Source organism: Sapajus apella, unplaced genomic scaffold (genome assembly GCF_009761245.1).
Source record: "Sapajus apella isolate SASKATOON/1434 unplaced genomic scaffold, GSC_monkey_1.0 scaffold46, whole genome shotgun sequence".
NCBI lineage: Eukaryota > Metazoa > Chordata > Mammalia > Primates > Cebidae > Sapajus > Sapajus apella.
In genome coordinates this window covers 15,301,995-15,327,421 of record NW_022436986.1, presented here as the reverse complement: position 1 = coordinate 15,327,421, position 25,427 = coordinate 15,301,995, and the positions used below count along the sequence as shown (strand labels likewise).

Below are 25,427 nucleotides of genomic sequence, written 5' to 3'. Positions count from 1 at the left end.
AGGAGAATCGCTTGATCCTCATCTTGCAGTGAGCTGAGATTGTGCCACACACCACCAGCCCGGGGAAAGGGGGAGACACCATCTAAAAAAAAAAAAAAAAAAAAGGGAAAAACAAACTTTTTTCCCTCTCTATTCATATTCTCAGTACAGAAAGAACGCTTCTGTGACCAGATATATGGGGATGTTCCCCCACACCCCAAGCAGCTCTCCATTGGACAGCTGGGTGTCCCCTAATTCAATTTATTTTTGACACTACCTACTTGGAGACAGCATTAGATCCAACAGGTTAAGGGTTCAAAACCACAAGACTGCCTCAGTCACAAGCCTCAGGTTGTGACCTGTATTTCTGACCAATCAGCTATAAGTCTGGGGTGCCACCACCTCCTCATGTTCAGTTAATTTCCTGGAGCGGCTCACAGAATTCAAACACTTTACTCATTTATTTATTTATTTATTTATGGAGTCAGAGTTTCACTCTTGTCACCCAGGCTGGAGTGCAGTGGTGCAATCTTGGCTCACTGCAACCTCAGCCTCCCCAGTTCAAGCGATTTTCCTGCCTCAGCCTCCGGAGTAGCTGGGATTACAGGTACCTTTCACCACACCCAGCTAATTTTTGTATTTTTAGTAAAGATGGGGTTTCACCATGTTGGCCAGGCTGGTCTCAAACTCCTGACCTCAGGTAATCCATCCACTTCAGCCTCCCAAAGTACTGGGATTACAGGCATGAGCCACCGTGCCTGGCCTACTTTACTCTTTTATTATAAAGGCTATTACAAAGGATAAAGAAGAACAATTAGATGGAAGAAACACTTAGGGAAAGACATGTGGGAAGGAGTGAGGAGCTTCAATGCCCCTTCTGGGTTCACTACCCTTCAGGCACCTTCACCTGTTCAAACCCTGTCCTTTTGGAATTGTTTTTGTTTTTTGTTATTTTTAGACGGTGTCTTACTCTGTTGCCCAGGCTGGAGTGCAGTGGCGCGATCACAGCTTACTGCTGCCTCCACTTCCTGGGTTTAAGCAATTCTCCTGCCTCAGCCTCCCGACATAGCTTGGATTACAGGCGTGTTCCACCCCACCCAGCTAATTTTTGTAATTTTAGCAGAGATGGGGTTTCACAATGTTGGCCAGGCTGGTCTCGAACTCCTGGCCTCAAGTAATCTGCCCGCCTCAGCCTCCCAAAGTGCTGGGATTATAGGCACTTCCGTGCCTGGCCTCCTTTTGAATTTTTATGGAGGCTTCATTATAATAGGTATGGTGGATTACATCAGGGAAGTGAAGAATTTGGTTCAACAGTTTTATCTTCCTCTGTACCCAGCAGCAAGAAAACCTCTGGACCTCAGACGGGACTGTGGCCAGGGACAGGCAGGGACTCAGGCTCACAGGCAGTGTCATCTCTGGCGCCTGCTCTTCCCTGTGCCTTGCTGCATTTTTCTGTCTTTCCTCTGGAGCCTCCTTCCTTGCCACTTCGCTGGGCCGGACTTGGTCCCAAACTGCCAGACTTTCTCAGGCCTCTGTGTCTTTGCACTTGTTGTTTCTGCCTAGAGCATCCCACCCTGTCTCTTCACTTGGCCTATTTTGAGGCTTGTGCAGGGCTACTGGTCAGAGAGGAGGGTGGCTCAAACCAAAGTTCCAACAGTGACAATGTTGAGAAGGACTCAGATTTTGAATAGTTTGAAAGTAGCACTAACTGGCTGGGTGCGGTGGCTCACACCTGTAATCCCAGCACTTTGGGAGGCCGAGGCAGATGAATCGCTTGAGGTCGGGAGTTCAAGACCAGTCTGGCCAACATGGTGAAACCCTGTCTCTACTAAAAATACGAAACTTAGCCGGGCATGGTGGCAGGCACCTGTGATCCCAGCTACTCAGGAGGCTGAGGCAGAGAATTGCTTGAACTCAGGAGGTGGAGGTTGCAGTGAGCTGACATCATGCCATTGCACTCCACCCTAGGCAACAGAGCAAGACTCCATCTCAAAAAAGGAAAGAAGAAAGAAAGAGAGAGAGAGAGAAAGAAAGAGAGAAAGGAAGAAAGGAAGGGAGGGAGGGAGGAAGGAAGGCAGGGAGGGAGGAAGGAAGCCAGGGAGGAAGGAAGGAAGGGAGGAAGGAAGGAAGGAAGGCAGAAGAAAGGACGGAAGGAAGGAGCACTCATAGGATTTGCTAGTGGATTAGATATGGGTTGTAGGTGAGCCATAGGAAAACACGGGGAAGCAGTCTAAGCTTGGCGGCTCTGGTGGCTTTATTCTTGGAGAGGTCACCAGGAGAATAGCCTTCAATGTGTCCCAGTCTAATGGGTACAACTGATAAGAGTGCATGGATAGATACGGGTCTACTTATCTCCTGCTGTAGAGGCAGTAGGAGAAACAGCAGGGCATGCCATGTCCAGAAACTGCCTTGCATGGAAAGTGACCACTTCCGGTCCTAAATGAATTTGCACTCAGGGTGGGGCTGTTCAGATTAGAGGACTGAGGCAGAGTGAGGAGCATTCAAATTTTATGTTTGATATTCTGCTATCTAAAGGCCTATAAAGTATCTATTGTCATATTATCTGTGAAAGTAGAAGTCTCTTTTTTTCTTGTATTATTCCAAGAAAAAGCACAGATGAATTTTTTTTGAAAACCTGTTGCATAGGAAAAACAAAATGGAATCCCTTTTTAATAGCCTTTAACTTTTTTAAAATGGTACATTATTGGCCGGGTGTGGTGGCTCACACCTGTCATCCCAGCAGTTTGGGAGGCCGAGGAAGGCAGATTACCTGAGGTCAGGAGTTTGAGACCAGCTTGGCCAACGTGGTGAAGCCCCGTCTCCACTAAAAATACAAAAATTAGCCAGGCATGGTGGCAGGCGCCTGTAGTCCCAACTACTCAGGAGGCTGAGGCGAAGAATTGCTTCAACCCAGGAGGCGGAGGTTGCAGTGAGCCAAGATCGCACCACTGCACCCCAGCCTGGGTGACAGAGTGAGACTCCGTCTGAAAAAAAAAAAAAAAGGGTACATGTGTGTACGTGTGTGTGTGTGTGTGTGTGTGTGTATGTGGGTGTGTGGGTGTGTGTATGTGGGTGCGTGTGTGTGTGTGTTTTAATTAGACTTTACTTTTTGCAGCAGTTTTAGATTCACGGTGAAATGGAACAGAAGTTATAGAGTGCCCATATACCCCTGGGAGCCTCCCCCATTATCAGCATCCTGTACAGGGTGGTATGTGTGTTACAACTGATGAACGCTTTTTTTGGGGTAACATTTTGTTTTTTTTGAGATGGAGTCTCACTCACTCTATTGCCCAGGCTGGAGTTCAGTGGCACTATCTCGGCTCACTGCAGACTCTGCCTCCTGGGTTCAAGGGATTCTCCTGCCTCAGCCGCCTGAGTAGCAGGGATTATAGGCACGTGCCACCACACCTGGCTAATTTTTGTACTTTTAGTAGAGATGGGGTTTCACCATGTTGGCCAGGCTAGTCTTGAACTCCTGACCTCAGGTGATCTGCCAGCTTTCTACAGTGCGGGGGTTATAGGCATGAGCCACTACGCCCGACCAAACACTTTTAACTTTTTGACCTTGTTTTGAAAAAAGTATAAACCTACAGACAAGCAGGAAGGATAGTACAGTAAACTCATATATAGAAAATCTAGATTAACAAAATGATAACTTTTTTATTGTGGTAAAATGCACATAACAGTTAACCATTTTATTTTTTTGTTGTTGTGTATGTATTTTTTTTTTTTTTTGAGACATCGTTGTGTATGTTTGTTGTTGGGTTTTTTTTTTTTTTTTTTTGAGACTCTCTTGCCCAAGCTCTAGTGCAGTGGCACAAACAAGACTCACTGCAGCCTCAACCTCCCCAGCTCAAACGATCCTCCCACCTCAGCCTCCCATGTAGCTCGGACTACAGGCATGAGCCCCCATGCCCAGCTAATTTTCTAAAGTTTTTTGTAGAGACAAGGTCTCACTGTATTGCCCAGAGTGGTCCCAAACTCCTGGGCTCAAATCATCCTCCTGTCTTGACTTCCCAAAATGTTGGGATTACAGGTGTCAGTCACCACACCTGGCCAGAAGTGACCATTTTATTTTGTTTTTGTTTTTTGAGACAAGGTTTCACTTTGTCATCCAGGCTGGAGTGCAGTGACACCAAAATTTACTATTTTAAAGCGTCAATTCATTCAGTGTTGTGCCACCTTCATGACTCCCTAGTTCCAGAACATTTTTATAAATAATGACATCAGCCACACATGCTTTATTCTCCTCCTACTGCTGCTACTGCTACTACAACTGATTATTATTATTTTTTGATTATTATTTTCTGGAACTTTGGCATTTAAATCACAAATGTCATAATCCTTTAATCCTAAATACTTAAGTAGGTATCTCCTAAAATCAAGAATGTTCTCTTTGATTATATAGTTTATTAAATTCAGGAAGTTTAGCATAGCTATGATAGTATTATTAAATATATTGTTTGTTTTCATGTGTTGCTACTTGTCTCAATACTGTTCTTTAGGGAAATTTTGGGTTTATGGCCCAAATTTCTATGTCAGAACATTTAGAACTGCATTTTATTCTCATGTTTATTTTAAAGTAGTTCCTTAGCTTTTTCTTTTCATTTTTTGGTCTTTCATGACATTGACTCCTTGAAGATTATAAGCTAGGGTTTTTTTTGTTATTTTGAGATGGAGTCTCTGTCGCCAGGCTGGAGTGCAGTGGCGCGATCTCAGCTCATTGCAACCTCCGCCTCACAGGTTCAAGCCATTCTTCTGCCTCAGCCTCCCGAGTAGCTGGGACTACAGGCACCCGCCACCATGCTCGGCTAATTTTTGTATTTTTAGTGGACATGGGGTTTCACCATTTCGGCCAAGATGGTCTTCATCTCCTGACCTCGTGATCCGCCCACCTCAGCCTCCCAAAGTGCTGGGATTACAGATGTGAGCCACCACACCTGGCCTAGTTTTTTTTTCTGTGTGGAATGACCTTCAGTTTGAGTTTGATTATTTTCTCGTGACTAGGTTAGTTTGTGTTTTGGGCAGGAATACTACATAGGTGGTGATGTCTTCTCTAAGCATCACTCAGGAGGCATTGAATGTCAGTTATTGTGATGGTAACTTCAGTCTCTTGGTTGAGACTTTTTAATTGCATTTAAAAGAATTTTTTTTTTGGTGGGATTTCAAATTGCAGAGGTGATGGAATGTATATTTCTAGTGACCAGTGTGCAAAAGATGAACCTTTGACTTTTTTTTTCCTTAATCATTTCTCATGTTAGGGTGGTGATGATGTCATGGCCTGCGTCCATGATGACAATGGCAGGGTCCGCATACAGCACTTCTATAATGTAGGCCAGTGGGCGAAGGAGATTCAGAGAAACCCTGCCAGAGATGAAGAAGGAGTTTTTGAGAATAATCGCGTCACCTGCAGATTTAAACGCCCTGTGAATGTTCCCAGAGATGAAACAATTGTTGATCTGCATTTGAGTTGGTATTATCTGTTTGCTTGGGGTCCAGCCATTCAGGGTAAGCTTACATTTTAGCATCTGGATTAAACACCAGACACCACTGTGCTTGTGTTCATTATTAATTGAAGTCACACTGTGTGCACAAGAGAGCAATAAGCACTCTGGATAATTTAAAGGAAAAGAAGATGTGACTCCTACCTTCAGAAGGTTATAATGGACTTATTATACATATGGACAAACGAACGAACAGTTATACACATGCTAAGCTAGAGCAGTACAAGATAGTATGTCATGAGTAATGTGCTTAATGAAACAGATCTATCTGCTATATGTAGGGCTCTATTCAATTATCATAGCATTCTCATTGACTCCTCACCATGTTCTTGAGAGGTATAGGTATTATTGTCCTGGTTTTAGAGAGATTAAGAAACTTGCTCAAAGCTATACAACTAATTAGTAGAAGAATTAAAATTCAATCCTAAGTCTGTCTGACCCCAAAGCCAGTGAATCCTCTTAACTCCTATGCTGTGAATATAAAAAGACTGAACAGGGGCTGGACATGGTGGTTCATGCCTGTAATCCCAGCACTTTGGGAGGATGGTTAGAGCCCAGGAGTTTAAGACCAGCCTGGGCACTGTAGTGAGACCCTGTCTCCATTCAAAAAGAAAGAAAGAATAAAAAATACTGAACAGGAAGGGCTTCTGGAGACTTCTCCAGAAATTGACACCAAACATTTCATTAATGCCCACTTCGTGACTATTCTGTTAGTCACAAAAATCTGCCAAATTATCCTATAGTTTAACCCATTACTCCTTAAATATTTATGTGCATAGGAATTACCTGGCTATATTGTTAAAGTGGAATTTTCTGTAGCTCTGGGGTAGGGGCCTGAGATTCTGCTCCCCTGCCCTCCCCTGCCCTCCCCTTCCCTGACAGGGTCCTACTCTGTCACCCAGGCTGGGGTGCAGTGAAACAATCAGAGCTCACTGCAGCCTCCACTTCCCAGGTTTAAGTGATTCTCCTACCTCAGACCCCCAAGTAGCTGGGACTATAGGCGTGTGCCACCATGCCTGGCTAATTTTTTTTGTATTTTTAGTATAGATGAGGTTTCCCCATATTACCCAGGCTAGTCTTGAACTCCTGAGCTCAAGTGATCCACCAGCTTTGGCCTCCCTAAGTGCTGGGATTACAAGTGTGAGCCACCATGCCTGGCAAGATTCTGCATTTCTAATAAGCAACCTGGTCATGCTGGTTCATTGATTACCTCATTTTGGGTGGCAAGACCCAGCAGCATTTCCCCAACAAAGACCCAAGGATATCATGAGACCTTTAAGAGATTGCCAAAATCAAGTTACATTAGTCTTGAGCATGTCTTCTGGTTGATTAGCCTAAAGGTCTGATCAAGAATGGAAGTGAGTTTGGCTTGCAGTCCTTGCACTGAGAACTCATTCTGGTTCCTGGTAATTGCATCTTTCTTTACTGTGTGCTCATCAACTATTTGTTGCCTAATCTGACCTGGTTGTGTTTTTTGTTTTTTGAGATGAAGTCTTGCTCTGTCATCCAGGCTGGAGTGCAGTGGCACAATCTCAACTCACTGTAACCTCCACTTCCTGGGTTCAAATGATTCTCCTGTCTCAGCCTCCTGAGTAGCTGGGAGATTACAGGCGCCTGCTACCATGCCTGGCTAATTTTCGTATTTTTAGTAGAGAAGGGGTTTCACCATGTTGGGCAGGCTGGTCTCAAATTCCTGACCTCAGGTGATCCACCTGCTTCGGCCTCCCAAAGTGTTGGAATTACAGGCGTGAGCCACCGTGCCAGGCCCTGGTTGTGTTTTCTTCCTTCAGTTTGTTTCCACCAATCATACTAGAGATGACATAATCTGCCTTTTATTTTGCCTATTGCCTATTGGGAAGACACTTGGATGCCTCTAGACTGGTGACACCTTTTCCATTTTTTAATTTCCCAGATACCAACAGTGGCTCTGCAGTTATAACTTCAACTACTTTCAGTACCCTGGGAAATAAATTATATCTCAGCATGGAGAAATGGAGTCATCTAAAATAGATTTGAAGTCTAAAACTTTGAGTTTGAGTATTGGTTCTGCCCCTTGGTAGCTATATGATATTTAGCCTGTTATTTAAATTCTGAATTTCATTTCCTTATATCTAAAGTGGGGACAATAATACTTCCTATTCCATGGAGTTATTATAAGGATTAAGTGAAAACAAGTATTTGAAATTGCTTTACCAATTGGAAAGGGCTGTATTTTCAGAAGGTCATCTTTTTACATATATGGCAGACTAGCCTAAGTTCAAAGCCTTCTCCAAATCTGGTCCTGCCTTACCTGATAAGCTCTCTCCAGACTTCTGTTCTTTTCACTACCTCTAAGCAAAACAGGCACGTTGCTACCCTATATGTAGTCTTGTGCTTTTCTCGTTTCCTGCGTGCCCTTCTAATGCCTCTTTATTAATTATATCCTATGCATTCTCCCAAGGTCTCTGTCAGGGGAAAAACTTTGAACTAAGGCTTGAAAGGGGTATGGGGTCAGATTTCACTAAAGGAAGTCATGAACTGTAGGCACATAGTTAAGTCAAGCAGCCAGTGCAGGTGACCAGTGAGCTGAGGTTAGGTAGGAGAGGTGAGTGGGATCTGTTGAGATAAAAGTCTTCTCTGTTACCCAGTCTGGAGTGCAGAGAAACAATCACAGCTCACTGCAGCCTCCACCTCCCAGGTTTAAGTGATCCTCCCAACTCAGCCTCCCAAGTAGGTGAGACCATAGTCATACAAACTGGAGAATTTGATTTTTGCTAACTGGGCCAGCATGGACACTAAGCAGAGACCTGACGTGTTAAGTTTGGCAGGGCTTCCCTAGCAGATAGGACCTTGAAAACCCTCACTCTGAGCCCTATTCCTAAGGAGACTTTTGCACTGAATGCTTATGCCTTAGTCTCCCTAACCCGAGTTTCATGTGGTTTATTCAGAAGGTCAGACACTTTTAATCAACTGAAGCTTATTAAATATATTTTACACACAGTCTATACTTCTTTCCACTTGTAACCAAGTTTTTAAAAAGTTTCCCAGCCAAAGACTTGTCTGGCACCTTAATCATCCTGCTTTCTGTACCATTCAACCCTAATCAGCCAGACACACAGACACACATCCGGCATACCACACTCCCCCTGGCATGGCCTGGGGGAGGGTACTGAATGTCCCACAGACAGTAGAAGAGGGCTTCCATCTGTAAGGGAGACTTTAATAGTGTTGTCAGGAGTTGTTGATGATCCATATAGGCAAGATAGATCTGAGGGAAAAAAGTTAGTAGTCTCTGCTGTTTGAAATAAAAATATAGTTTGCTCATTTGGGTATTAATAAGACAGAACTCCTTATAGCTGTTTAAAGGAGGCAATCAAACAATAATCATACAATGTTATATAACTAGCAGTCTTAACATTGAGATGCCAGGAACCAGACCAACAGCATTGTTCTGATAGGGGAGTGCAAATTAATGAGAACTAGTCTTTTTGGATAAATTTGAGTAATTTCTGCGTTCATTAGATGGACAATGATAGAGAATTCTGATAACTCGAATACCTGAATCCAGATCTGTAACCATTGCGTATGCGTTCAACACTAAATAGACTTTTGATTTTTCTATTGTTTGCCTATACCATTATAAATCTGTACTTTTTTCAACTGCTCCCTGCCCTTCTCTTTTTTTCTTAAAGGCTCTATCACTCGACATGATATAGACTCACCGCCAGCTTCAGAGCGTGTTGTCAGTATTTACAAGTATGAAGACATTTTTATGCCATCAGCTGCCTATCAAACCTTCTCATCTCCATTTTGTTTGCTTCTGATAGTTGCTCTGACATTCTACCTATTGATGGGAACCCCCTAACCACAGCTACAGGGCCAACAGATTATATGGATTGGGAAGTCTTTAGTATAAATATATTTTTAAAGAATATCCAGTATTATTTTAGCTTCGATTATTTGACAGAAAAAAAACGTCATATGATTTCAGCTTTTTGAAAGAAAGAACAAGCTTCTTTTCTAGTCAAAGAGGATTGTTTAACAATGATCCTATACTTTTGGAATGTACTTACATCTTTTCTATGTATTTTCAAATATGTTTTCTTATTTAACTTCACAACATCTCTGAGTTGGATTGATGAAAATTATGATTGCCATCTTCCTGAATGGGATTTGAGACCCAGAAAGGCTGCCTTTTTATGATCCACATACCATGTAGCTTTGGCTGGAAATAACAAATAGAAAGGCAGAGAAAGAACTATGTATAGACATCATGTCTCAAAACTGTCTTTCTTTACTGTGAGTGGTATAGCACAAGAGAGTTATTTGAGTATCACTAGGGAGAATTTTACTGAATGTCATAAGTTCACAGTCAGCCTTTTGGGCAGAAGAACTTTCAAATTTCCGTAAAGCAGAAGTGCTTTTGGATATTTACACAGCCAATGGGGAGATTTGATGAAACTACAATGATATGAAAATAGTTCATATTTATTTGAAATTTCGGCCAAGCACGGTGGCTCACACCTGTAATCCCAGCACTTTGGGAGGTTGAGACGGGCGGATCGCCTGAGGTCAGGAGTTTGAGACCAGCCTGACCGGTATGGTGAAACCCCATCTCTACTAAAAAGTACAAAAATTATTCAGACGTGGTGGTGCATGCCTGTAATCCCAGCTACTCAGGAGACTGAGGCAGGAGAATCTCTGGAACCTGGGAGGCAGAGGTTGCAATGAGCCGATATTGTGCCACTGCAATCCAGCGCTGGGTGACAGAGCCAGACTCTGTCTCCAAAAACAAACAAATAAATAATATTTATTTGAAATTTCTTCTCAGTTAGAGAGTAACTTTGAGAAAACATTTGTACTGCTATTTGGAAAGGTTAGAGACTGAACTGTGTGCAGTCCTGAATATGTACATTTGTGTTAATGATATTTTTAAAAATGGGAATTCTTAGCAGTTAGAATTTGAACTCTTCAAGCACTGAATTTTATAAAACTGAGGTATTAATCTATTGTTACAGTGAATTATCTTGTCAGAGCCAGCATACATTATGATTAAAAGTGTATTTTTTTTTTTTTTTGAGATGAATTTTCGCTCTTTTTGCCAGGCTGGAGTACAATGACATGATCTCAGCTCATTGCAACCTCCGCCTCCCAGGTTCAAGCGATTCTCCTGCCTCAGTCTCCTGAGTAGTTGGGATTACAGGGATGTGCCACTATGCCTGGCTAATTTTTTTGTATTTTTAGTAGAGACGGAGTTTTACCATGTTAGTCAGGCTGGTCTCGAACTCCGGACCTCAGGTGATCACCTTGCCGAAAAATGTGTTAGACAAAACATCTTATTAAAAATTTAGGGCATTTTAATAATCAACAGTTTTTGAGACTGTAGAGATTTGGAATATAATTTTTTTTATGAGGTGGCTTTTTTTTTTTTTAATTTGAAAATGGGAAAATGACCCATAAAGTGAATTCACCTAGAATATCCATTTAAAATGTTCAGACTTGTGGCTGAGCATGGTGGCTCACGCCACAAGTAATCCCAGCAATTTGAGAGACCAACCAGGTGGATCACTTGAGGCCAGGAGTTCAAAACCAGCCTGGCCAACATGGCAAAACCTTGTCTCTACTAAAAATACAAAACTTAGCCAGGCATGGTGGCACATGCCTGTAATCCCAGCTACTTGGGAGGCTGAGGCACGAGAATTGCTTGAACCCGGGAGGTGGCAGTTGTAGTGAGCTGAGATTGTGCCATTTGCACTCCAGCCTGGGTGACAGAAGGAGACCCTGTCTCAAAAAGATAAATAAAATAAAATGTTCAGACTTATAAACTGGACAGGCAATCAGCATAATTCATAATAATGCCTTGACATAATGCTTTTTTCTAAAGCTTCCAAATGTCTGTGCTAACAGCCCATTTTGAGGAGAGAAGTCTGCAGGTATAGTTAGTGCTGCTGAGACATTTCCTCTGTGGCATTCTGGAGTTCTCTGGCTTGCCCTTGTTGTTTTAAAGCTGATTTCAACTTCATAGGCTTGTGACTGAACAACACTGGTGACTGTGATTTCTAATACCGCCCTCAAGATTCATGTCACAGGTGAAAGTCCGCTTGTGGGGAGAGCTTTCAAATTCTTCTGGATCTGAACCAAAATAAGGAAAACATCAATAAACACAGTTACCAGACACTTCCGAGGGATGCAGGAGAAATACTATTCATTACAGATGGGAAGAAATTGACATTTAGGGGAGAACTGACATCAAGTGTGTAATGGAAGTGGGTAGGATTTAAACTCAAGTACCCTGGTTCAAGTCCTTGATTCCACTCTGGTCATGGCTAATTTTGGCCTGTGTAGTGTCTTCTCAGTTCTAGTGGCTGTTTAGTAGTGAAGATACTGATATGCAGGCGTCCACATTGTAAATAAGAAGCAAATATTTTTATATTTCACTCTTATGTGTATAGTATTTGAGCTATAAATACAGTAAGTTAAAACAAAAGAGGGACTCCAGCTTAGTAGCAAGGAGGGAAGGAAGAAGTGAATGCAGCTTCCTTCCGCTTACATTTCTCATCAAGCTAATTATTTCACGAATGGTTTCTAATTTGATTACCAGTTTTTGCATTTTTATGCTTAGAACTTTCAATGACTTCTCAGTGCCATGAAGGTAAAATGCAAGACAGTTCTGTGACCTGCAATATCATCTTTTGCCACTCTTCCTCCCTTGATATGTCTCAGCAAGACTGAAAGGCTCTAAGTTCTTCAGACCTGCTCTATCTCACTTCTCATTTAGTTCCCCGTGTTCAAACATTCTCCACCTCTTGTGCTTGATGAACTCCTACTGACCTGTCAGGTCACAGCTTAAATATTCTTTCCTCTAAATCCCTGGACTACATACATAGGTCTAGGTCCCTGTTAAATGCTCCCATGGTGCATTGGGCTTCCTCATCAACATATCATGCTTTTCTAGACTTGCTGGCTTGTCCTCCTTGTTATCTCCCTAATGCAGACACATTACTCATCATTGTAGCAGATGTTTCTCCATAGCATGTACTCAGCAAACATTTGTAGAATGAATACATATGAGAAACTATACTTCTATGGCAAGTTTGTTTGGTTCAGAAGGCTTGCATTTCATGTATATTACAAGACTGGCCAAAGTTTTTATATTCTTTCTCCTGTGCTCAAACCATAAATAATTAAGTTAGCAACCACTGAACTTTGTTTTTTGAAACATAAATAGAAACGTCCTTAGTTAACAGTACTAACAATAATCATTGTTCAGAAATAAGAATTCACACCAGTGATACGGAATGCCTTTGACCATTATCTCAGAGAATCACCTATTGATAAACATGATGAAGTGATAACTCCATAGACTCCAGTTTCATTCATTCCTACTTAATAAAAGAGAATCAACTTCTATTTTATGTCTGCATTTCCCATCTCCACTGGTTGGAGATGCCCAACCAGTGTCCTTTGTCAAGTACCTAAGTAATAATAATGCTAGTGAAATGTATTTAGTGCTGTTCTAGGCACTTTACATGAATTAACACATTTAATCCTCAGCGCAACCATAGAAAGTAGATTCTATTATTTATCCAATTTTACAGATGAAAAAACTGAGGCTGGTCATTTGACATAAATTACAAGTGCTGGCCAGGACACTAGAGACCATTTAATCCAATGCTCTTATTTTACAGGGGTGCAGCTGAAGCCTAGGGAGGTGATATGATTTCCTATACATTCATACACCTTCATGCACATCCACTAAAACTTTTACTGAATGGAACCCACTATCTACACTCCAATTAGCTAGGTGCCTTTTTTTCCCTGTTTAATAATTTACAATTAATTGGAGGACTCTTTATAGTTATATTTGGGGGAGAGGAGCATGTTTTACTTTATGTCAACTTTCTTCTCTGCTTAAAAGCATTTTGATTATTTTACCAGTTATCTTAGTTCTTTTAATAGGTTTAATACACAGATCAAAAAAGACTTAAATACATTTTTAAGAATTTAACAATTTAAAAGTGAATTGTCTAGAACCTAGATCTTCTAACTTGGAGCCCAGTGCTTTTTTATTGCTCCACTGTAGTCAAAAGGTGAATTTATAAACATGATTTCAGATAAAATGCAGAAGCTGTATTTAATTAAGTTGGCTTTTGTCATTAAAGAAATCAGAAAGTTTGGACAACTCAGGAATGGATTTCCATCCTAGATGGTATTTACCACTATTTCTGGAATTGAGTTTACTGTCTGTATTCAGGATTTTGTGCATAAGAGATGTGATCACTGAAGTTGTATGTCATTCTTAGCTCTAGTCCAGGGGTCAGCAAACTTTCTCTGTTAAGGGCCAGATAGTAGTTTTTGGCTTTTCAGTCTCTGTTTGGCTCTGCTATAGACAATACATAAATGAATGAGAATGGCCGTGTTCCAGTAAACCTTAATTGACACTGAACTTTGAATTTCATATACTTTTCAAATGTCACAAATATTTTCCTTTTGATTTTTTTCAAAAAGCCATTGAAAAATCCAAAGACCATTCTTAGCTTGCAGGCTGCATAAAAACAGGAAGCAGGCTGGGTTTGCTTATGGACTGTGGTTTCCCACCTTTGTTCTTGGATAGGGACACACCAGTATATCATGATTAGTTGTAAAGGATACTGCCCATAACGTGTTACTGGTTAGCTGTAAGAATACCAAAGTTAATGAATAATTTGTTTTTTAAATAAATTATTGTTTATTTATCTTTATAAATAAATGGCATAGGGCATTCTCATGCTCCTGCATTCTAATATATTTTCTGGAATGGATGCAAAAGTGGTGGCAGTAAAGTACTGACCTGGCTAAGCAGCAGTTTTGTCCTACTTCAGTGTGGTGATCGTGGACAACATTTACTACTGAACTGCTCTTCCTGGTAAGGATTTCAGTGTTTCAGAGTAATTCATTAATCTATAAATGTTTTAAAAGTCGTATCAAAATCTCCTGCACCATGGGAGTGTTTTACACATGTGATGTGGCGTCTACCTTATGTACCATAATGGAAAAATGTTTGAGAACCGCTGCACTTGGCCAAAGGCTGGGGTATGTCTACTTTGCTGTGGTGTATGTCCTTGTTCTCCAGACAGAATTGGTTATGTTTAGCAAACAGTTAGATGGTTCCCCGTGTGTTTATATACACAGACGATCCCTGACTTTGGATGATTCAACTTAAGAGTTTTGAAATTTACAATGATATGAAAGTGATATACATTTGGTATACTCCCACAACTTACAATGGGGTTATGTCCCGTTAAGTGTTTTGACCTGTGATATTTTCAACTTAGGATTGATGGGTTTACTGAGACATAACCCTATTGTAACTTGAGGAGCATCTGTATATTTGTACATACACGATGGTGTGTGTTTATACATAAATGCCTGTATATACACACCATGAGCATTTGAAGGTCTTTGTCAAAGTTGTTTCTGTTTCTGATCTCTTGCCTACTTTAAAACCCAAGGGATAAAACATTATGCATATTACAGGCAAAACTATGCTTGAGTTTATAGTAATGTAGTTTGTAGAAAGTATTCCCGGATCTTTTACTGAGGCTTATCTCCTCCATTCAACAATATATGAATTGTTAAGAATATATAAAGTACCACTGTTGAATGTAACTTTTCTATACTGTTAGTTAAGAAACCAAGACTAGTATTAGCTGAGTAACTGGCATGTTGATGCAACCTGTACAGGTTTTGTATTTAATTAGGTTCCTTATTCAGTTATTCAGTTATCCAGTTATTTAATTTCAAGTTAGACTTCTTTGTTTTTATATTTAATAAAAGACTTGCATATAAGTTCCTCTTCATAAAAACAGTGGCTGGGCTATTGTGATTTTAAGTATGTCTGGTAACTCAAAATTTAATGGAATCATCAAGCTATTTGGGATTTTTAACATAAATTGTACTGCTACTTGATTAATGTGTTCAGTTTTCCCCTGGATATTTGCTATTAGGCTGATAGCCATTCAGTTGGATTCTTCTGGAGAGTGATCGATTCTGTAAGGTAATGGGGTGCTGCAGTGGGTGTGGCATTCACCCTGGTCACTAGAGTCCTACCTGTTTCATCACATAGAAGGCCCTGGCCATGTGGAAGAGTGAATGCAGCTTCTCCGGATGCCTTATTCCCACAGACATGCTGATATGCTGGAACAATCTGACTCCAGGAGTATTAATATACTTTTTTGAGACTGCCTACAAAATACTATTTTATAAAAACTATGCCTTTACATAGACATTGATAGGTTATATTTGTTTTATAACAATTGTGTACCTAATGTTTGATTGTGATTGATTTTGAGATTTATGTATATTTATAAGCCTGTCTTATGTAAATTTTTACTCTTAAGATGTGTGCCACATTACTAATGAAGACATGGATTTCTATTTATGTAAAGGAATTGTAGCAATATTCCTAGATGCTACCTAAATGATTGTTCTGTTCATTTGCCATCATAAATGCTTTTATCTTTGGATGATTATGTTAGTCAGAATATATTAATTAGATTTACACTTTCAAGTAAGAATTCTCAACATAGTTTGAAATTCTTCCTATTGATGTAATTAAAGTTAGTTTATAATTCCTTACTGCTGTGCTCTGGTGCATTTTTCTTTTTCTGTTTGTTTTCAATCTTTTATCAGGGAAGTTGCTGTCATTTCTCCCTGAATCTATAGACCTTGGAGAAGATGATAGCCTGTCTTGTCTCACAAAGAGGAACATCTTATTGCTGTCATCAGGTAAAAATCCCTGTCGAGAAACAATGTGTAAAATAATCTTACATTTATAACTTCGGTTTAATACTTTATTAAGTTGTGAATGGAGATATATAATCCATTTCAAGTGTATCAGTTGGTTAATTGCAGCTGGCTAGTGCTAAGAATTTCAGCTGTCAGCCTTATTGGCAATTAAATCATATAATATGTTGAGAATAGCTAGAGTTTAGTTGTAGAGCATAATGAATTACCAGGGAGGTTGTTAAGCTGCCAGTACTACAGGGGCTGGCTTGAGAAGATCAAGGAATGGCATGTCAAGAAAGAATCAGCCATTACCGCATTCTGCATTAGAGGCTCTAATTTTCACAAAAACAAAACAAACAAACAAACAACTAACATAAAACCTTCGAATATTTTGTCCTTTGTTTAGTATTCTACTTGTTCTGTGTAGTATTTATTTATTTATTTTGCAATATCCTCAGTGGATAGCCCAACTATCAAACCTGATCCTGGCTGATGTTTGATTTGGAGGTTTCTTAGGGCTCAGTCATAGTTACAAGGATCAGAAGATAAGCTATAAGAAGAGACAGAAGAACAGAATGGATGTGAGAGTCACCTGCATCCAGGAGGTTAAGAAGCTTCAACCATTCATTCAATCAGCCAAAAATCAATATTTATTTCTTATTTATTTATTTTTAGACAGGGTCTTGCTCTGTCACCCAAAACGGAGTACAGTTGCACAGTCAGAGCTCACTGCAGCCTCCACCTCCTGGGCTCAAGTGATCCTCCCACCGCGGCCTCCCAAAGTGCTGGGATTATAGGTGTGAGCCACCATGCTCAACAATAAATATTTATTGAAGACTCTTATGTGCCAGTCCTTGTGCTAGACATTACACAGAGAGGACTCTAGGAAGAACAGTTTTTGATTTCTGCCCCAACCCTGGGGGCTTACCCTGGGGGCCTGGTTGGAGGGTCAGACAAACAAACACCATGACAGTACCTTATGGTGAATGCGTTGGTAAAAAAAAAAGCTCAGGTCTGTTGCTCAACCTGAGTGGAGGTCCTCACCCAGCCTGGGGCAACTGGAAAAGCAGGTGGCGATACTGAAGTGAACCTTAAGGAAGGGTGCTATGGACTGAATATTTGTTCCTCCCAAATTTATATGTTGAAACCCTAATCTCCATTGTGGTGGTATTTGGAGAGGGAGCCTTTGGTAGGTAATTAGGCGTGAGGGTAGAGCCCTCATGAATGGGATTCGTGTCTGTATAAGGAGAGAATTTGCTTCTTTTCTCCACTCTCCACCACGTGAGTACACAATGAGAAATTGGCCATCATTGAACCAGGAAGCGGGCCCTCACCAGAACCCAACAATGCTGGCACCTGCTCTCAGGCTTCCGAGCCGCCAGAACCATGAGAAAGAAATTTTTGTTGCTGAAACCCGTCAGTCTGTGGTAATTTGTGATAGAAGCCTAAATTATTAAGACAAAGGGGTAGAAATATGTTAGGCAAAGAGTACCCAGGGGTATCACCAAGAAAGGAGAGAGCAACCTAACAACCTCAGATGAAAGACCAGCAGGATGCATTAGGAGAGCATTTTATAGCTGAGGCACCACAATAGTGGCGAAGGTACAGACGGGAGAGTTATGTATCTGTCTGAAGGCTCGTCCTGTGAAGACAGGTAAGATGTCCAACATGTGGTTGTTGGTCTAAGGAGCTCAATGTGCTCTTGGCAGTTGTTTCACAACTGCAGGGGGCACAAATGTAAATAGTGCCCCCAAATGTGAACTGTATCCCTGGAACTGTACAAAGTTGTGGCTGTGGACCATGGAGAGCTACCACAGTGCAGGCCTGGGTGTTCGTTTGTTTGTTTATTTGAGACAGAGTCTCGCTCTTTTGCCCAGGCTGGATTGCAGAGGCGTGATCTTGGCTCACTGCAACCTCCACCTCCCAGGATCAAGAGATTCTCCTGTCTCAGCCTCCCAAGTAGCTGGGATTACGGATGCACACCACCACGCCTGGCCAATTTTTGTATTTTTAGTAGAGATGGGGTTTCACCACATTGGCCAAGCTAGTCTTGAACTCCTGACCTCAGGTGATCTGCCTGCCTGAGCCTCTTAAAGTACTGGGATTACAGGCATGAGCCACCAGGCTCGGCCTCTGGGTGTTTAATATATGTTATTTTCCAATTTCTTTACTGCCACCCTGTGAAAAAGGATCATGCTCTATTTATAGATGAGGAAACTGAGCTCAGAGATGCTATGTAACTTGCCCAGGATTATACAGATAACAAGTGGCAGATTTGGAATCTGAATGCATGTCACCCTGATTTCATTTTCACATGATCACTTCTTCTGCATTGTACATCCTACTTTAAACACAACACACATACCACATTGTAAGCACTGGACTTTGTACAAAGCAGATACTCAGCACATATAAGTCAATGTTTGTGGAGACACTTGGAGAGTTCCAAGACAGACACAATGCTGGAGAATCCTCTCCCTGCCTGTGTTTGTAATATCTCTGGTGGATTTTGTCTTGATAACTTGAGAGTCTGTGGACATCAATTGTTTAACAGATACCCCTTGGCTTTTCTAGGACAAAACCAAGAGCCAGGCACGGTGGCTCATTCCTGTAATCCCAGCACCTTGGGGGGCCGAGGCAGGTGGATCACCTGAGGTCGGGAGTTCAAGACCAGCCTGACCAACATGAAGAAACCCTGTCTCTACTAAAAATACAAAACTAGCCAGTCATGGTGGCACATGCTTGTGATCGCAGCTACTTTGGAGGCTGAGGCAGGAGAATCACTTGAACCTGGAAAGTGGAGGTTGAGCTGAGCCGAGGTCACACCATTGCACTCTAGCCTAGGCAACAAGAGCGAAACTCCGTCTCAAAAAAAAACCCCCAAGTGTTACCCTGAGAGTCACTGTCAGATTCTTACCATGTCACAGACAGTGTGCTGCTGCTTTATACATACTTTCTTATTTATAAATCAGGAAGCTTTCTGTTGCAAGTAATATAAACCTAACTAAAATTGGCTTAAATAATTACAAAATTCATTCATTTATGTGACTGGAAGGCAAGAGACAGTGTGGTCTCCAGAGAGCTTGATCCACTACCCTGAATGTCTTTCACTTCTATTGTATCCTGTGTGCTGATGGAGGCTGTTCATCCCTGAGGGTTTTGGAGTGAGTTGTCATGTAGGGCCAACAGAGAGAACCCAAGTAGCCTCATATTTTGGAGAAGACACCTATCATATGACCTTTGACCTAGAGATTTGAGTAGACAATGGGCTTCTTTCTCAAATTCAGTTTTTTAGGTCCTCTGTCCCAGTATTTTAATTTTCTCTGCTCTCAACCACATGGATGCTCAGTAGAAATATCCCCAGGTTTCAATATCATTTCTTGCAGGAAGCACAGACAGGCTTTTTTTTGAAAGAATGCCACTCACTTATTCTCTTGCTCAGCAAACACGGAGCTCCTACTCAGTATGTCCTATGCCAGGTGCTGGGCTCAAAGAAATCAAGCGAACCCAGTCCCTGCCCTCAGGGAGCTCTGTAGGGAGACAGACACATGAACCACTAACTATAGGAGGGGTGAATTAAACCCTGTGGGACTTCAGCCTTGTGCTAGGCCGCATAAAGACCAGTCTAGTTAGATTCTAGTGCTTCTGCCTTCATTTCTGTGAGAGTTCCATTGACTAGAAATGCTGTGTGATACTTGTCAGTCCTATGGCATTGGCCATTGGAACGGTCTTGAAATGTTCAGCAGTTTTCAGTTTCATTGAGATTCGGGAGCAAAGCACCATTTTTTGATTTGCTGAGTTGTTGCTAAATTGTGGCCCAACACCATTTAGGCAGCGTTAACACCCCATGTCCTATCCAGTTTCTGCTTGCATCCATTGATAAATGCTTTTGTTGCGTAACATGGGAGCTCTCATCTTGTAACTTGAGGAAGAGAGTCTTTGGTTGGAGCAGGACAGAGAGGAAGTTTCAGTCTTTGTTCCCTCACTGATCCATTGGATGGGTTTTGAACCCCTGTGGTTAGAGGACTGAAGGCCAGACATGGAAAGAACTATTCATGAGAGGGGTTATACAATACTGGGCATTGGCTGGGCACCATGGCTCATGCCTGTAATCCTAGCACTTAGGAGGCTGGGGCAGGTGGAACACTTGAGGTCAGGGGTTCAAGACCAGCCTGGTCAACATGGTGAAACCCCGTCTCTACTAAAAATACAAAAAATTAGCCAGGTGTGGTCGTGTACACCTATAATCCCAGCTACTTGGGAGACTGAGGCAGGAGAATTGCTTGAACCCAGGATGCAGAGGTTGTAGTGAGCTGAGATTGCACCACTGCACTCCAGCCTGGGTGACAGAGTGAGACTCTGGCTAAAAACAAATAAACAAACAAAAAAACAAACAAAAAAACCAACACACACACACACACACACACACACACACACACCCCAAAACTAAAACACTGGCACACACTGACCTGCTTTAGGGCTTGGTGACAACATATTTGTCAAGCAAGGGAGAAAGACTTCTTCCTCTTCTCTTCTCAGAATTAAACCCAGCTCTGCTTTGGTACCTTGAGGATTAGAAGGTTGGGGAGTATCCAGGATCTGGAGAAAATGACACAGGCACTGGAAATCTTCCGATGGGCACTAAAGTCAGTGAGCTGTGTGGGCAGCAGGCTGGTTGGTAGCAGCTGACTCATGTCTCTGGGTATACGTGAGGCACCTCTTTTGGGACCCTACCCCCGATAGAAATCACCAAGCACTTTTTGGGAAGGAGGTTGAGGCCTTTGTTTTTATGTACGTGGGAGCTTAAGTCAGTGTAATATGGACTGAGGGCAAATGTGACCATACTTTGTAATTGTAATCCCAGAAAACCTGAGCAAATTAAGAAGCAAAGTAAAATGTAGGAACAACTGAAACAAAAAATATTCACAGAGTCAAACTGTAACTGAGTACCCTCATTTTTTCTGAAAGATAGTTTATTATTTCTTTTTTTCTCTGTTCCTTTCTTATTCCCCCGGTTTCTCACTTTCTACTTAGCCCTTTAAAAAGGCAAATGTAGGCGGGCACGGTGACTCATGCCTATAATCCCAGCACTTTGGGAAGCTGAGGTGGGTGGATCACCTGAGGTCAGGAGTTCGAGACCAGCCTGGCCAACATGGTAAAACCTGTCTCTACTTAAAAATATATATATACAAAAATTAGTTGGTCATGGTGGCAGGCACCTGTAATCCTAGTTCAGTAAGCTGAGGCAGGAGAATTGTTTGATTGCACCATTGCACTACAGCCTGGGTGACAAGAGTGAAACTCCATCTCAAAATAAATAAATCACAAAAAAATTTAAAAAGGCAAATATAGCCTTTTACCTCGTCTTCACCAGACAGTCCCTATAGGGCAAGTTCAACTATGTGCTTAGGAGCTCCAGAAAGGAACTCACCCACCAGGAGAATGCTTTAAGAGATAACATCCAATTTCTACAAAACTCCCTCCCACCAGAAGACGGCCTTGAGAAATATGAAACTCTCTTCCATCTGGGGGTTTTGAGCTTAGATCTGCACAGCGAAGGTGCCAGCAGTCACCAGCTTGACCACCCAGTAGATAAGGAATGCTAACCCCTTCCAGACAACTGCTTGCTTCCTTCGCTTTAAAAGTGCTTGCTTTCTGCTTCACTTGTGGAGCAGTACCTTTGGGAGGAAACCTGTACTTCTTCCCCTTAGCTAGCTTTGGAATACATCACTTTTTTTAAACTAGACCTTGCTCTTGTTAATTGAAATCTGCAAGTGGTGAGCGACTAACCCTGTGTTTCGGTTATAAAACTCTAAAGGCCATCTGAAACTTACAAATGAGATGGATAGGGAATTACTTTTTCCTTTACTTCCTTTACTGCATCCCTTTGTTTCCAGATCTTAGTAAGCAATAGTTTCTTCATCTGAAAACTGTGGATTATGATAATTGTCTTGTCTGTTTTAGAAGGGAAACAAAAATGTTGAAATTAATAGGAATAGTTATTGAAACAGGAAAGGGATAACTTGCAGGTGTGAAGCAATCACATGTTGAGTACTCAGTCAAGGCTTTGTTAATTTTTTTTTTTTTTTAACCAAAATGTTGATTGGGATATTTTATGGGTAGGAGGCTTGAATCCCAGCACTTTTCCAATAGGACAACTGAAGAACCTTGTACCGCCCCAGAGTTTCCTTTTCCCCCAATAATAACCCTAAAGCAAAAGCTTGTATTGTTATCATCGCCATGTGACCGAGGGGAACTCGGAGGTTGGGGACTTAACTGACTTGACATCAAGTCTAAAAAAGGAACAGTGGCAGTTTGAGACTCTGATCTATGACTCTTTCAAGAGTTTAGATTGCTTCCATAGCGACACCTGCACAAACAGTTGGCTGCAAATTACAAGCTATGGAAGAACATTTATAACATGCCAAGAGTTCTTTGCTCAGGTCCAATACTATAGTAGATAAAAGGATATCCTTTGGAACCAGAATCACTGAGTTTGAATCTTGCCTCTGCCACTTGGTAGCTGTGTGACCCTGGCTGGGTACTTAACGACTCTGTCTCAGTTTTTCTGTTTGTAAAATGAGGATAATAACACCTTCTTTGTAGGGTTGTTTTAAGGATTAAATGAGTTAATAGGAGTGAGCCACTTAGAGTAGGGCTTGTTATATAGTAATCTCTATTTAAAATCCTGTCAGATACACCAGAGCAAACACTTTAAAAGTATCTGTTAAATAAATCAGTGAAATAGAATCGGGGCATTGGTGTTTTAAAAGTACTCTCCCACGGTATTCTAGTTTGCAGCGCAGGTTTTAATCTTTGAATGTGGCGCCTTTCGGGATCTTGCCTCGCGAGAAATTGACATTAACCAATGAGTGAAAGGAGCTTTTTTTTTTCCCCCTCCAGGAAGCTGTGGCCCCTAGAAACTTGTTACCAGCACTCTGCGGAGACCAAGGGGGCGGAGGCACTCTCCTCATCCACCTTAGGGAGTTGTAGTTTCCTGTAAGCGCTTGGTGGTCCTGTAGGCCAGCGGAGAACTACAACTCCCACAATCCCGCGCGCCTCCAGCCCTCCCTCCCGCCCGCGATTCTCTCCCGGCTCCCATTACCGCCCCTCGGCTGCGGCTGCGGCGGAGGTATGATGGCCGATGGCGGCGGCCCTTCAGAGGAGCCCGGCACTCGGGGCTCTCCCGGGCCGGCGCCGCGGCTTCCGCGCGCGGTTGGGCCGAGTGGCGGTGGCGGAGAGACCCCGCGGACTGCGGCGCTGGCGCTGCGCTTCGACAAGCCCATCAAGCAGGCCTTCTACAACACCGGGGCCGTGCTGTTTGTGTGCCTGTGTTGCGGCGCCGCGGTGCTGGTCTACTTCATCCTAGAGGCCTTCCTGCGGCCGCTGCTTTGGGCGGTGCTGTGCGGCACCTTCTTGCATCCCTTCAAAAGCTCGCTGACGCGCCTGGGCCGCCACTGGCTTCAGCGCCTGCACCGCGCGCACACGCCCATCGTGCTGGCCGCGCTGCTGCTGCCTCTCTGCTTCGTCGACTACGGCGTCGAGGCCCTGGGCGAGCAGGCGCTGCGCCGCCGCCGCCTGCTCTTGCTGCTCGGCGCCGGCGGCCCGCTCCTGTACGGCCTCTACTGCCTCGGCAGCTACCTGGGCGTGCAGGTGCTGCTGGTGCACGCCGCGGCGCTCATCTGCCGCGGGCTGGACTACTTCAGCAGCCTGTGGGTGAGTGAGCGGCAGCCCGGGCACCCCCACACACTGGGATGCAATCCTGCAGCTGTTCCTCCTGGTGCAGGGGCGACGAGAGGGGCCACACCTGTGCTGCAGCGACTGTCCGTCTCCGCTTTCCTCTCACACCTCAGGAATTTGGCGCACTTTTCTTCCAAAAATTGGGCGGGCGTGGTTTGAAACAGCCTCCCTGCTTCCCGCCTTGCCTCCATCCTAATAGGCCCTCTTAGGGGGACAGTGCCCTGGATTGAGAATCGCTATTCCGCTTTGGAGAGAGAGGCCAGAGCATGGCAGTGGGGCTTAGTTTTACTCCTGGTCGGAGAGGGAGGGGGTACTTCGGCCACCTTCAGTTCTGCGCATCTGAATGTCAGATATGGAAGGGACTTTAGAGATTCTAGGCCAACTTGCCATCCTGCAGATAGGAAAGGTGACCTCTTACCAGTCTAGGGCTGCTTAGGGACAAAGAAGGCGCTGGGTGTCTTAGATTTCTCACAAGTCCTAAAACAAAGCTTGCTTCACTTGCTGGTGCTGCCTGTCAGTTCAGGAGATTTCAGTATAATTTTGCAAGGCATCGGGTGCTGAGCCGCCTGTGCCTCTTTCTCTCCACGCTTTACTTAATGGTAACTACTTTTGTTGTGCAGGGACTGGTGTGCCACGGCATACCTCCCGCCTGGAGTAAAGCAGCTGACCGCGTGAAAGAGAAAGACGTAGATTTGATGCTTGGATTACCCTGACCTTGCTCTTAGAAAATTAGGGAGCTTTCGAATTGGAAGGGATTTCAAAGATAATCTAGTGACACAATTCCTAACTCAGACAATATTGTAGACTAGTTAATGATCCACATGTTTAACTGGAACTGTTAAAAACAAGTGGAGATTTAGTGCGTAAGAATACCAATTGATTAGTAAACAGTACCATTTACAAATAAATTTGAATCACTTCTTTTGTCAGTGAAATAAAGTTCAAGGTACCTTGACATCATTAAGTTGCAAAGTATTAATAATTCCCCGTATCTGTCAAGCAGCGTTTTGGCTTGCCTGAGGTTATTGGTAGAGTGGTGAATGATCCAGAACTCCCGTGCGCTCTCCTGTTCTCTCAGTACCACCTCTTGGTTCATGTTTAAAGTTGATTGAGCATATGTTAGGTACTGGGCTTTGTGAGGGATTTAAAAAAGGAATAAGATACGGGTCCTGACTTCAAAGTACATATAGTCCTATATGAGCTTATTCTTTTTATTTTTTTTTTTTGAGACGGAGTCTCACTGTTGCTCAGGCAGTGTCGCGATCTCTGTCTCCAGTCACTGCAACCTCCACTTCCGTGTTCAAGCGATTCTCCTGCCTCAGCCTCCTGAGTAGCTGGGATTACAGGTGCCCACCACCATGCCCAGCTAATTTTTGTATTTTTAGTAGAGACAGGGTTTCATCATGTTGGCCAGCTGGTTCAATAAAAATTAGCTGGGCGTGGTGGCGGACGTCTGTA

The 25,427-nt window shown here is 42.7% G+C and overlaps 2 protein-coding genes across 7 annotated transcripts in view; both read left to right on the top strand.

The window, feature by feature from the left end:
• Nucleotides 1-9,429, top strand: part of FRRS1L (ferric chelate reductase 1 like) — a 28,674-nt gene extending 19,245 nt beyond the window's left edge. The window contains exons 4-5 of the mRNA XM_032240301.1: nucleotides 5,241-5,487; nucleotides 9,155-9,429. Coding sequence (XP_032096192.1) covers nucleotides 5,241-5,487; nucleotides 9,155-9,327 — 420 coding nt within the window. The 3' untranslated portion in view covers nucleotides 9,328-9,429. The remainder of the gene's footprint in view (nucleotides 1-5,240; nucleotides 5,488-9,154) is intronic.
• Nucleotides 9,430-23,334: 13,905 nt separating this feature from the next.
• TMEM245 (transmembrane protein 245) overlaps nucleotides 23,335-25,427 on the top strand; it is a 105,007-nt gene continuing 102,914 nt past the window's right edge. For all 6 annotated transcript variants that reach the window (XM_032240297.1, XM_032240296.1, XM_032240295.1 and 3 more), the window contains exon 1: nucleotides 23,335-23,945. In XM_032240297.1, the coding sequence (XP_032096188.1) occupies nucleotides 23,364-23,945 (582 nt within the window). In that variant the 5' untranslated portion in view covers nucleotides 23,335-23,363. The remainder of the gene's footprint in view (nucleotides 23,946-25,427) is intronic.